At 40.0% G+C, this 14,722-nt stretch overlaps 1 protein-coding gene across 1 annotated transcript in view; it reads left to right on the forward strand.

Moving 5' to 3' along the window:
- Nucleotides 1-13,494: 13,494 nt before the first annotated feature.
- The window catches only part of PAPSS2 (3'-phosphoadenosine 5'-phosphosulfate synthase 2), a 47,478-nt gene continuing 46,250 nt past the window's right edge, over nt 13,495-14,722 (forward strand). Inside the window, exon 1 of the mRNA XM_007944044.2 lies at nt 13,495-13,596. Coding sequence (XP_007942235.1) covers nt 13,495-13,596 — 102 coding nt within the window. The remainder of the gene's footprint in view (nt 13,597-14,722) is intronic.

Genomic DNA, 14,722 nt, shown 5'->3' on the forward strand with positions numbered 1-14,722 from the left:
AGAAAGAACTAGTTTTTTCCTGGATGGAAATGGAGAAGCATAAATAAGTTTTGTTGTTGTTGTTGTTATGTGCTTCAAGTTGATTCTGACTCATAGTCTCTCCAAGTGACAGAGTAGAACTGCCCTATAGGGTTCTCTTGGCTATAATCCTTAAGAAGCAGATCATTAGGTTTTTCTTCTTCTGAAGAAAAGGTTTTTCTTCTGGGTGAGTTTGAACCATCAACCTTACAGTTTACAGTTGAATGCTTAACCATTTGCACCACCAATAGAGTTACCAATTCCCATTTTTCATTCTCAGTAGGACATATGATGTTCTCCCACATCTTTCCCTGACAACCTTAGAATAGTGCAGAAATTTGTTGTATCTGCTGGCGTCTTGGTCTTAGGTGTGACAGTAAGAGAGAATATACGGAGGCAGCCTACGGTTCCTTCTCTCCGAGGCAGATCCCTAGACCAGCAGAGCAAATCATGCATCTTGTTTCCTGCTCTGGAAAATGAGAAAGAATTCTGGCAGCCTGCAAATCTGGGTAGAAGATTTATTTATTTATTTTAATGAAAAAGATTGTTGTGTTTGTATTTAAATATATATGTACAGTGAAACCTATGATAGCCAGAATTTGAGGAGACTGCCTTATTTTTCCAGGAGCTCTGGTGATGTGGTACCTACGGTTCAAACCCACCCTCCACTCCACAGAAGAAAGATGGGGCAATCTACTTCTGTAAAGATTCACTGCCTTGGAAACCCAAAAGGGGTTGCTGTGAGTTGGAATTGACTCAGTGCCAGTGAGTTTGGTTTTGGTTTGGTTTGGCCTTGTTTTCCCAGGTCTTGCAAAATTTCTGCCTTTGACAGGGTAGTCTTACCACTTTTTTATTGCTCTCTATTAGTGGAAAATATTTTAGTTTTCTTTCTGACAAATTTCTACCTTATACTGGTTCTGTTTTTCAAACACTGCATGACTGGCCCTAAAATGTACAGATAGGTTTTAAGTTTCTTTTTTTTCTAAAAGTATTTCATAAATGTTAAAAATGCAGCCCATCCTCTGTAGGACTTCATCCTTCTCTTCCACATACTTTGTTCCACTGTGGAATCTGTGAGCTGTGTCAGCTAGGTGGAAAATGGCAGTTTTCCCAAAAATGGCTACTTTAGTCATTGATTGATTGAGAAGGAAGGGTGTAGCAACTTAGGAAAGTCTGAATCCAGTCTTTCTCCATTATGAAATTGTCTTCTCTCCCCTCACCCCAATGTCTTCAGCTAGTCCTCCTGACACTCCACTTCTAAGCCCCTTCCCAGAATTCTGTATCTGAGCCACCTCCTAGCCAATAAACCTGCTTGCCACTAATTTCAAAGTAATGAGTGAAAGCTGTGGCATATTCTTAATAGAAGGTATTAGGTCTTGAAAGAAAAAAATAACTTAACTTTGACAAATTATTATTTCTGCAGTTTCAAAGCTGGTTCTAAAACTATAAGCTCTACTGTTCTTCCATAATGCCATTGATTTTAGCAGCTAAGATCTTGGAACTATAGATCTCAAACTATCCTTGCACCTCTGGTTAACACCAGAGAAGAGGAGCAGTCCTTTGAAATAATTCCTAGAGACAGAATTTTTTAAATGGAGAATAAAAAGAATGGGGTGCAGAGATACTAAACATCATCAGTATTCAGATTGTCTAAGGATGTAATAAATGGAAGACCAAGGCTTATTTTCTGAAAAGTAAACTCCAGTAGAGTACCAGATTAAATAAGGACATCTGGTGAAATTTAAATTTTAGATAAACAACAAATATCTTTTTAGAGTAAGTATGCCCCAAATATTGCATGGGGCATACTGCATTTTAACTTACTACCTTTGGCAAAAGTAACTAGCAGTGTTTTCAGCCTGACTTCAACTGATTCGTGTTTACTGAGTACTTTCTTCAGGATCGTTAGGCTGGGAGAAGTAGAAACATCTCAAAAGCAGACTTATGCCACTCATCATTATACCCGCAGCCCCTAGCACAGTCTTTGATATGTAGTAGGTGCTCGCAAATAGGATGTGGATGAGGCATCCTCAGACCTCCTCTAACTTCATGAAGGGGAGACAGAACCACCACCAGCAGCATCAGCCCGGTGTTGATTCCTATTAGGTGAAGGTCAGACACGCTGCCACTCTCTAACCTTCTTACCAATTCTGACACCAACCGTCCGTCTCATAGCACTCACTACTTCTTTGTTGGGTTTGATCATTTTTTGCAATGGTGATACAGAACTCACAGACAATACACATGATTATGGGGTTTATTAGGGAAGTAATAGGTTACAATTCAGGTTCGGGAGTGCCCAGGATACACTTAGATCAGGACAGCCTCCTGTCAGCCATACCTGAAGGCATGTGTCTCTTTGACCCTCAGGCTCTCGGCCTGGCCTCTGCCCTGTTCTGGCAAGTCTTACAAACCTTGCCAATAAGTGCACCCCACTCCACCAGCAATCCTTCTGCCCAAAGGCACTCAGCCCTCTCACTCTGTGGGCCAGCAAGCCTACCTGTCTGTCTCATGCCAGTCTCTTGCCTGTGCTCCCTCTGCCGCTGCCATTGTCTCAGTGCAGGAATCTTGGGTCTAAGGATATGCTCCACTTTTGGCTTTTCTCTGTCTTGATGGTAGTGAGATCCCCCATTTTTGCCTCTAGGATGGTTTGTTTCAAGCGTAGCGAGACGGCAAAACTGACAGATCTTCACAGTAAGGTTGCATACACCTTATTTGTACAGTCCCACTCTGGTAGCATAGTGCCTAAGGCACTTGACTGCTAACCAGAAGGCTGGCGGTTCAAACCCACCAGCCACTCCTCGGAAGGAAGGTTGGGCAATCCTACTTCCATAGTGATACTGCCTCGGAAACCCAAGGAGGGGTCGCTATGAGTCGGGTTTGACTCGACGGCAAATAACAACAACAACAACAACAACTCCCACAAGGGTACCATGTACCTTATTTACATTATCAGCAAAGTCTCTAATCTCCTTAGTGGGCCACAAGCACCTTACATTTACATAGTTCCACCCAGTCATCTGGTAGGCATCACAAAGATCATGACTGGAAGAGCCATACTAAGTAACTCACTGCACCACAATGGTCAATAAATATTTTTGAAAAAAAAGAATAAAAAGAATAAATATGGAATATGATAAATTTAAGACACTGTAGCCTGGTGGGAACACAAGCTCATAAACATAAAAACATGACTACTAATTAATAATCATGATTAATTTATTGTTGTTGTTTTTATGTGCCGTCAAGTCAGACCCAACTCATAGCGACCCCTCCTTGGGTTTCTGAGGCAGTATCACTATGGAAGTAGATTGCCCAACCTTCCTTCTGAGGAATGGTTGGTGGGTTTGTACCTCCAGCCTTCTGGTTAGCAGTCAAGTGCCTTAGGCACTATGCTAGCAGAGCTCTCTATGATTAATTTATGGTGTTAGTAAATTAATAATCACTGATTAGTCACTAACTATGGTGATGAATACTGTCTTATTTTTATTTTAGTTAGTTAATTTACCTACTGGGCTAGCCCACTTAGGTAAATGTTTCAGATTCTAAATTCATGAAAGGTTATTCTTCAAAAAGAAGTGATAAAAAAAAAGTGATGATTGAGTAAGAAATTGAACAATAGTCTTATCTGAGTTTGATGTAATCTTTTTAACTATTTGATTTAAACTTGTCCTAGGACATGATGTCTCTTGCCTTCTTTCATACACATTTTTGTTCCAATGTTCTAATCAAATAAGTCATATATCTTTAACATCCTTATTTCTGACAGGATTGAATTTGGTCAAAGGGAAAACAGATGTGTACTAACTAGTCAGGTATAACCTAGAGCCTTATTATAAAGTGAAAGTCCTTATAGGTTTGATCTATACTATTTTTCTAAGAAATGTATAACCCATGATAACACTGTCTTTTGTATTAATTAATAATATTAATTACAAAAGCTGGTTAATATACATTTCCCTATATAAAAATTGGGAGCTCTGGAGGTGTAGTGCCTAAGGCACTTGACTGCTAACCAGAAGGCTGGCAGTTCAAACCCACCAGCCACACCTCAGAAGGAAGGTTGGGCAATCTACTTCCGTAGTGATATTGCCTCAGAAACCCAAGGAGGAGTCGCTATGAGCCGGATCTGACCTCATGGCAGTGCATACGTATAAAACTTAAGCCTAACAAACTTTTGATTGCTAGTGTTTATTTTATTACTTTTCAAAATATAAGGATAAAATACCTAAGTTAATATAGTTATAAATTAATCAAATCTCAGGGTTATAAGGACCTTAAATATACCATTTATGTTGTTATTATTAGGTGCTGTCAAGTCAGTCCAACTTATAGCGATTCTGTGTAGAACAGAATGAAACATTGCCTAGGGCTGCGCCATCCTCACAATAAATAAGGTTGACTCCACTTTGAGGAGACAACTCTTTTCCAGTCATATTTTGAATGCCTTCCAACACGAGGGGCTCATCTTCCAGCACTATATCAGATAATATTCTTTTGCTGTTCATAAGGTTTTCACTGGCCAATTTTTCATAATTAGTTCACCAGGTCCTCCTTCCTAGGTCTGTCTTAGTCTGGAAGCTCCACTGAACCTGTCCACCATGGGTGACCCTGTTGGTATTTGATACATTCCAGTGACATAGTTTCCAGTGTCACAGCAATACACAAGCCACCACAGTATGACAAACAGACAAATGGTGGATACCACTTATAATTGATATTATATATCTTCTCTTTCTTTAGAGGAAAAACTTGAAGAACTATAGAAATTTCTAAGAAATAAAATCCTAACCCATTCTGAGTCAAAGTTCCTTTGTAAGACTGACCAAAAAAAAAAAAAAAACTCTTTTATGTTTCTTAGTTGGGGAAGTAGTACTCAAATTCAGTCCCACTAGTTGAATCCAACCAGAAGGCTGGCAGTTCAAACCCACCAGCCACTCCTCGGAAGGAACGTTGGGCAATCTACTTCCGTAGTGATACTGCCTCGGAAACCCAAGGAGGGGTCGCTATGAGTCGGGTATGACTCGACGGCACATAACAACAACAACAACAGTTGAATCCAAAAGAGCTCTGGTGGTGCAATGACTAAGGCATTTGGCTGCTAACCAGAAGGTCATTGGCTTGAGCCCACATCAGCCACTCCATGGAAGGAAGATGGAGCAAGCTACAAAGATTTATCTCCTCAGAAACCCAATGGGGGTCACTGTGAGTCAGATTCAACTTGGTTTTAGTTGCGTCCAAGCGGCAGCACAACCATACTACTTTTCAGAAAGGGCTCCTTTACTTTTGGTTAATTATCAAAAACAATTAGCAAACCAAAAGACCCTGATATCTACTCCCTGCAAAGGAATAGTGAGGGGTAAAGAGGATTTGAGTGTTTTTCATGTAAGTTAAAAGACACTGAATAAATTATTCTTCAGTAAGTTGGGTAACATTATTAATTATTTTAAGTTGAGAATTTAGCTAGGCTGTTATTTGTAAATGCTGTGCTTGAGAGATTTCAAATCTTCAAATCTTTCAACATATATATTTTTATAATCCTACATGTTTAAGTAGAAGATAACCAAATACATGAAGCCCAACATCCAGGTAATGAAGTCAAGCAAAGAGTTCATGGCCAACCTTCTAGTCATTCAATATATACTTACTACATATGGACAGTGGTTAGGTAATGTGTATTGAGGACAGAATGATAACATGACATGGTCTTGTGTCAGGGACCTTACAGTGTAGTGATAGACAGAGGAAAGTGAACAATTAATCTCCATATTTGCGCTAGAAGTACAGGATGCTGTTAGAGCACAGCTGTGGGGCACCTCAGCCACCTTGAGTGGTCAGGAAAGAGTTTCCAGAGGAAATAAGCCCTGGAAATATGAAAACAGTTGAGATGGGAATAGTGTGGGAAGAAGGAAGAATGTGGCTACATAAGTCAGCATCTTTCCCCATTTTCTACTGAAAATATACAAAATAACAAGGAAAATGTAAAGACAAACTTCCACAGTCCACATTCAATGAAACTTAGATTCCAAAATGTGTGACATGACATCAGACAGAAGCAGTGTGGGGACAAGTGAAAAGAAGAACCACGGAGTTTGTTGACAGGACCCAGTGGTGGCAGATCCCAGAATGCACCAGCAAAAATACACGTCCTAGAAGTAAGTAGCTCACCTTGAAATACACTAATTGCATCATTTATTAGACAATTGATGTGGGAACTGGGATGAGCTGGGCTGGTGACAAGAGCCCTCCTTAACCTAGTGTGATTTTGAGAAGAAAAGCTTGACTCTTCAGAAAGAATCATAGAGAATCACATCTTTGTAGGAAACAATCTATTTCTATGCAGCGAAGAAATTTGGGTTAGAAGCTTGAAATATTAACCTAGACCCTTCTCCCACCTCACATCTCCCACCCACCAAACCAAACCTACTGCTATCGATTCCAACTCATAGTGACCCTATAGGACAGAGTAGAACTGTCTCATATGGTTTCCAAGGCTGTAAATCTTCACAGAAGCAGACTGTCACATCTTTCTCCCCTGGAGTGGCTGGTGGGTTCGAACCACCAAACTTTCTGTTATTGGCTCATCGCTTTAACTACTGTGCCACCAGGATTCCCTTCACACCACTGAATCCTATAAATTGCTGCTCCACAAAAATCTGACTCATTTAATAATATAAAAAAGGAACTGGTAGTATTTTCACTATGATTATACAGGGGGAAGAAATGAAAGATTGAAAATTAGAAAGGAGGATGTAAAATTATCCTTATTTGTAGGTGACATGGTTGTATACATGAAAAACTCCAAAGAAGCAACTGGAAAATACCACAGTGATAAGAGAACCTAGTGAGATAGTAGAGTAAAAATTAATGTACAGAAAAGAAATAATTTTCATGTCTATAAACAACAAATTAGAACTAACAGTGTTCAATATAGCAGACACACATGACCACTGAGCACTTGAAGTGCAGCTAGTCCAAAATGAAGTATGAGATAAATGCAAAATACAGACTGAACTTTGAAGACTTAGTATGAGAAAAAGAATATAAATAAATCATTCATAATTTTTAAATTGCTTACATTCTGACTTCATAATACTTTGATAAATTAAGTAAAATATTAAAATCATTTTTATCTGTTTTTTACTTTTTTAGGTGTGACTACCAGAAAATTTAAAATTACATATATGACTTGCATTATATTTTTATTTGACAGCTTTAGATTAGAAGATATAATGGAAGGAAAGACCTAATTTCCAATACCAACCAAAAAATAAACCCCCTAAACCTACTGCCATTGAGTTGAATCCGACTCATAGCGACCCCTCCTTGGGTTTCTGAGGCGGTATTAATACAGAAGTAGATTGCCCAACCTTCCTTCTGAGGAGTAGCTGGTGGGTTTGAACCGCCAGCCTTCTGGTTAACAGTCAAATGCCTTAGCCACCAGAACTCCCACCAAAAAATATACATACTAAAATATCATTAAACAAATGTGATAGGAAATGAGCAAATGGTGTTTTGGGGTCAGTATTCACACCAGCAATGCAGAAGGGTTCTAATATCTCCATAGCCCTGCCAACACTTGTTCTGTTTTCCAATTATAGCCATCTTAGGGGCTGTGCAAATGGCTGATGTGCTAGGCCGCTAACCACAAGACTGGTGGTTTGAGTCCACCCAGAGGCACCTCAGAAGAAAGGGCTGGGAACTACTTCAGAAAAATCAGACCCTGAAAACCCTTTGGAGCACAACTCTACTGTAACACACCATGAGTCGGAATTAACTCCACAGCAACTTGTTTCGGTGGCTGTGAACTGGTATCTCATTGTGATTAGATTTCTTTCAGCATAACGTTTCATGTCAGGAAGGCTGCACTAGGGGAGTCTTAACACACCTACTCCTCACTTATCAACTGTCTCATTATCCAATATTTCACATTTAGAACGAGAGTAAAAAATCTACTCTGACTATTTTGCACATTAGTGACATGTCTAGCAGTAACGAATGTCAAGGCACAAGGCAAGAGAACACTGGCTATGATGGTTAAGGTAATGTGTCAACTTGGCTGGGCCATGATTCTCAATGGTTCTACATTTATGTAATGATGTAACATGGCAGTTATGTAATGATGTGATTTGTGGTTATGTAATGATGTACCAAACCCACTGCCATCGAGTCAATTCCAATAGTGACCCCCATTGGCTTTCCAAGGCAGTAAATCTTTATGCAAGTAGATTGTCCCATCTTTCTTCTGCTGTAATAATGTTGTCATCCTCTATTTTGTGATATGATATGTTCATCCTTCATTTCAAATAACATTGATTTTTTTACATAACGACCTGGTCTTTGGAACTGGAACCTAACCATGTCAATGAATGAGTGTAATTTTAACTATTATCATTAACTCAATTGTTTTTATAATTAAATAATTATTAATAATCATTTTAATAATCATTAATAATAACTATTTCTTTTATTCTAGCTAACATTTCTCAGGGGCTGAACTGTTAACAGGCCCTGTACTGTTTTACATACATTTTCTCACTTAATCCCCCTAACGGTCCAGTAAGGCAGAGGTTGGTGTTAAAACCATTTTACAAAAGAAGGAATGGAGAGGCTAAGTAATCTGCTGAAGGCCATGCAGCTGGCAGCTGGTGGAACCAGGACACACAACCAGTCATTCTGACTCCAGTGCCTGTGCTCTTAATTTTCATACCATTCTGCTTCTTGAAGACGGTATACATATGTGCAGTTGGAGGAAGTGGGGACCAGGGCAGGAGTGTCTATCTTTTCACATGGTGATTTTTAGTAATATTATTCAATTCATCGAATAGTACTAACAAGTATGGCTGCCCTCAGATCTGTAATTCAGCCAAGATTTTGAAAAAACTTCGACCATTTTCATTACCCAGTCCTACCACCTTTGCGCTTATGTTCTTCCAAGATTATAATTTCTCAGCACCTGGCCCCCATCTTTGTCCATAATAGACATTTGAATAATTAACGAAATTTTACAAACCATGATGGATATGATGGATTATTTTGAGTGAAGATACTTAACATTTATTCAATAAGTTTTAAACATTTATTTCCCGGCACTGGGGATTCGAAGACAACTGTGAATAGAGCAGCCTCCACCGAGCTCCCTCTCAACCTAGTGAGGGAGGCTGACATGTCAGCCAGTAGCCACAATCCACACAAATTCTCTAGTAGCAGTTAGTGTCCCTATATTTGACTAATCAGCTGAGGCATCTGTTAGGAAAACAACAAACTATGGTTTCCTGGTTCCCAGAGCAAGTGAATTAGTATTTCTTGGGGCAAGATCCTGGCAATTGGTTTTTAACAAGTATCCTGGGATTTTTTTATGATTAGGTAAGACTGAGAGACCAGATATGAATAGAAACAGGAGACCGTGGGTCAGAGGAGAAAGCAGCTTAGTCTATCTGTTGTTGGGAAAATTAGCCAAAGCCACCGAGTAAGTACACCCTCTCCTCACTTATCAACATTGTTAGGTTCCAAAGACCAGGTCATTACGTGAAAATTGGTGTTATGTGAAAATGGAGGATGACCACATCATGACACAAATATGAAATTACACATTACTTAACCACCAAATTATATCATTACATAAATGCCAAACCACTTTGAATGATGACCCAGCCAAGTTGACACATAACCCTAACCATCACATTCAGTGTTAATTCTCACCTGGCACCTCAGCATTCATTACTGCCAGACCTACATCATTAATGCATAAAACAGTGAGATAGTAGATTTTTTACTATTGTAGTCAATGTGAAATGTCAGATAAGAAGATAGTCGATAAGTGAAGAGTAGGTGTAATGTTTGAGCCACACCTTATGAATGAATAAGCAGAAAGGAGAAAGTAGCTTCCGAGCAAGGAGAAGGCAAGTGAAGGCTTAGAAGAACTGAAGGAGAGTGGTTTATTCTGGAATGCTGTGTGTATGATACAGATTGACTCAACTGGTTCAGAAACAAGACTGAAAACTTTGGAGGCCTACTCACCACATAACGTGGAGATAGGCTGAGTCCTAAACTAAAGTCATAGAAACCAGGGCAGGAAGAGTCTAAATCAGTGTGGACAGTGGAAACTAGGGGAAAAAAATCCTTATCTGAGAGAGATTATGAAGAAAATTACTGAACAGGGTTTATAAATTGATGCTCTCTAATTAGGTAGGAAGGAGAGAACTATGTCCTATAAACCCTTTTAGTCATTTCAAGAACAAGTCATATTCCAAAGTTTAATTTGGAAATGATTTTTTTGGGGGGGGCCCTGGAAAAGTTTCATCATCTAGAACTTTTTTCATGAGGAAATGCTTTAAAAATATCAGTCTAACGTATCAGGAAAAGTGTTACCCCCCAGCATAGCCATGGAATGTACTCTTCCTCATTCCTGTCTCTCTACGTGTGTATAGTGTGAATTCTAGATCCCCCATCCAAATCCAGAGCTCTGGTAGTGTAGTGCCTAAGGCATTTGACTGCTAACCAGAAGGCTGGGAGTTCAAACCCACCAACCACTCCTCAGGAGAACGGTTGGGCAATCTACTTCTGTAGTGATAGCGCCTTGGAAACCCAAGGAGGGGTCACTATGAGTCGAGTCCCACTTGATGGCACATAACAACAACAACAACAACCATCCAAATCACTGGTAGTGGCTTTCAGATCCAGGTACGAAGATTTATGAGCATCTGTGGTATGTAAGGGAGCTCTGGTGGTGTAGTGCCTAAGGCATTTGACTGCTAACCAGAAGGCTGGCGGTTCAAACCCACCAGCCACTCCTCAGAAGGAAGGTTGGGCAATCTACTTCCATAACTATACTGCCTCAGAAACCTGAGGAGGGGTCACTATGAGTTGGATCCAACTCCACAGCAGTGAGTTTGTTTTTTTTTGTGGTATGTAAACCCCTTTCCTGAAGGTCCCAAGGAGTAGTAACTCACATGCTTAACACCCCCCACTTCCAGCCATGTAATGCTCCATCCTGGATCCACTCCAGGACAGGAAGCAATTTCAGTTTTGTTTGATCGAAAAGTATTTACATTTTTAATGATGGAACAAATCTTAACAAAATGTTGAATTAAAAAAAGAGACTCTTAACCAGAAGGCTGGCAGTTCAAACCCACCTGCCACTCCTCAGAAGGCAGGTTGGGCAATCTACTTCTGTAGTGATACTGCCTCAGCAACTCAAGGAGGGGTCGCTATGAGTCCGGGCCTACTCAACGGCACATAACAACAACAACCCTCACCAAGTCTATAGTTATAGTTTGTGTTATTAGGAAAATAACTATACCAGGTAGCCAGTGACAAAGTACCAGTTGCAAAAATTGACACAAATAAATTCACAAATTTCTGAAAAAAGCAAATTAAATAATTTGTAAAAACAGTTATTGGACAACACAAAAAGGATTCATATCTGGAATTTACAAATTAAAATTTTGATCCTATGAAACATGTTTAAGGGTGGATGTAAAATTTCTTTAATACCAAGCATTATTCTTCTCACCAATTTCTATCAGAGAAGGATTTGTTGAATAGGTTAATATTTTGAATGGGTCAACAATTTAATATACCCACACCTGTGTTGATCTATATTTAAGAAGCCACCACTATGAAATAAACCCCACATGTCAAATGGACAAGAATTTGAATGCAATGAAAAAATGACAACCAAACAAAACCAACCAACCAAACAAGCAAAGGAAACCAAACCAAACCCACTGCCATCGAGTGGACTCCAAATCCTAGTGGCCCTATAGGACAGAGTAGAAATGCCCTTTTGGGTTTCCAAGGCTGTAAATCTTTTTTCTCCAGCAGAGTGGCTGGTGGGTTCAAAGCCCCGGCTTTTAGGTTAGCTTTAACCCCGTGCTTTAACCACAGCACCATCAGAGCTCCTGAAAACAAGGGCAGGCACAGTTAAGGCATCTTAAAAAAAAAAAAAAAAAAAAAAAAAACTCCACGTTTTTGCTTATCAAAATATTTCACACTTTTTTTTTTTTCCAATGCATCTGAATACCATGAAAATTGTTGGAAAATCCTGCATGACAAACCCAGATAGTTTCCAAACCTCATTCAACTGTCAAAGAAGATAAAGAAGCTCTCTCCTCATGGGATTGTGCACGGAGTTAGAGGTCCCCTGGACTCCCCTTATCTTACACTAGACGGCAACGCAGAGGTCTGTGCAGCAATTGCAAACAGGCAGACTTACTATGTGGAAGGGAAATGACACGGAGTTTTCATCGGTTGGGGAAACAACTTTGGTTTTTCCATGTACTCTGCAGGAGCAGGTTTGTGAGGCCGGATAATTTGCATTGCATCTTCTCCAAACCATTCTCTCTCCCTTCCCAGATTCACAGATTCTTCTCAACCTAATACTTCAGCGACTGTATGGACATGATTATCTCTATTCTGTGTTCTCCGTCTTGGTTCTGTTTCCATGTCCAGGAATCTGCCTCATTTTCCTTTGACTCCAGCCTGTTGGTGAACTCGTTTACTGAACCACCAGACTCATCCTATGCCTACAGATTCCAGCTGATACAGTCGATCCATTGGTTGGATTGCCACCCACGCAGCCCTGTGGCTCGCTCCCGACGCACTAGAGCGCAGGCGCCGCTTGGCGTACTCTAGTGCTGGGTCCGCAGGAGGCGGCGCAGGTAGCTGGCGACCATAGTCACTCAGGACCGAGCGAACCCACGCGCGGAGGTGCAAGCACCGCCCCGTCGCCACCTCCTGGCAGAGCGAGGAGACTAGCTCCGCGAGAGGACAGTTGTTGGGACTTGAGGCTCGGCCAGTCCCAGCAACTCACCTTCATTTTTTGACATAACAAAAGTGCATTTTATTCCTCTAACAATAAGAAACACACCAGGAAAAACAAAAACAAACAAACAAAAAATGAGGGGCATTCTATAAAACACCTGACCAATATTCCAGAAAACTCTCAAGAGCATCAAAAACAAATTTAGAAATCGCCACATCCAAGAGGAAGCATGTACTGTGGTATCCTGGATGGGATTCTGGAACAGAGAAGGTACATTAAGTGAAAATTAAAGAAATCTGGAAAAAAGTATGGACTTTAGTTAATGATGATATCTCCGTTTTGGTTCATTAATTATAACAAATGTCCCATACTACTTTAAGATGTTAATAATAGAAATTAGATGTGGGGTACATGAGAACTCACTGCACCATCTTCTTAATTTTTCTGCAAATCTAAAATGGTTCAAAAAACTAAAGTCTAATTTTAAAAAGTGCATTCTACTACAATTTTTACCGAATCATGAAAATACACATTTCTTCATTACTTTAGGCTCTGCATTGCTGATTCCCTTTTCTTGGTCCTATTTCTGATTCCATTATTTGACTTGTAATTTAAGAAATTAAAATTACTTGCGGTTATTTGAGAAATCCTTTCATAAGCACAGAGTGGGGTAAGTGGATGGGACAGAAGAAAATATGAGCAAGACAGAGATGACAAGCAAGTACACAGATAACAAGTGCAGACACCGCCACGTCGTTTATGGACAGCATCTTAAATTACTGCGAATAAGATTTGTGTTTCTGCCCCAGAGGGTATAGGAAATCATGAGACTCAGCCATGGGCTCTTCTGAGTCCGTGTGTATCCCTCCAAAATGGAGGCGGGATTAATCCTCTTTCAGCCCCATGTCCCCACACCTCCTATTATGACATACGTAGCCTTTAATTTTCCGTATGGGGTTCTGAATAAATAAAGAGAAAAAAGGAGATCTGAAACTCTTTAGGGGGTGGGAAGATCAAAAGGGTTATTTGTTTGTTTGTCCTGTTTTTGTTCTAGAAACAAGAAATCGGAAGAGTGGCTATTAGATGGAGTTTTTACAGGGAAAAAATGTAAATACTTTTCGATCAAACAAAACTGAAATTGCTTTCTGTCCTGGAGTGGATCCAGGATGGAGCATTCCATGGCTGGAAGTGGGGGGTGTTAAGCATGTGAGTTACTACTCCTTGGGACCTTCAGGAAAGGGGTTTACATACCACAAAAAAAAAACAAACTCACTGCTGTGGAGTTGGATCCAACGCATAGTGACGCCTCCTCAGGTTTCTGAGGCAGTATCATTATGGAAGTAGATTGCCCAACCTTCCTTCTGAGGAGTGGCTGGTGGGTTTGAACCGCCAGCCTTCTGGTTAGCAGTCAAAAGGTATTATTAGCATAAAGGTCCCTGGTGATGCAAAAGTTTTGCATGAGACTACTAACCTAAAGGTTGCCGGTTGGAATCCATCCTGCGTCACCTTGAAGGAGAGGCCTGGAGAGCTATTTCCATAAAAATTAAGCCAAGAAAACCCTGTGGAGCTTAGTTTTAATCAGTAATACATGATGGAGCCATGAGGTGGAAGTAACTTGATGGCAATGGGTTTGATTATTTTGGTTTATTGTTACCATGATAAGAAGTAAATATATCTTATGAAAACTGTAGTCATGGAGTTTGTTTTAGCATGCTCACTTTCCAACTCTCTTTATTTATAATCTCTGTTTACCCAGAGTAATTTAGAATGATATTTCCCTCAATGTAAACTACTTTTTAAAATGAATCATTAGCTTTTGAATTTGGTAATAATTCTTCAGCTACATGTGCATGTTTACCAATAACCACAGGATTGGAGTCCAGCCTGGTCAGTGGTGACTGTGTCACAGTGAGAAAACCAGCTTTCTTGTGGTTCAGC

The sequence above is a fragment of the Orycteropus afer genome, unplaced genomic scaffold (genome assembly GCF_000298275.1).
Source record: "Orycteropus afer afer isolate SDZICR_OR568_19922 unplaced genomic scaffold, OryAfe1.0 scaffold00118, whole genome shotgun sequence".
NCBI classification, from domain to species: domain Eukaryota; kingdom Metazoa; phylum Chordata; class Mammalia; order Tubulidentata; family Orycteropodidae; genus Orycteropus; species Orycteropus afer.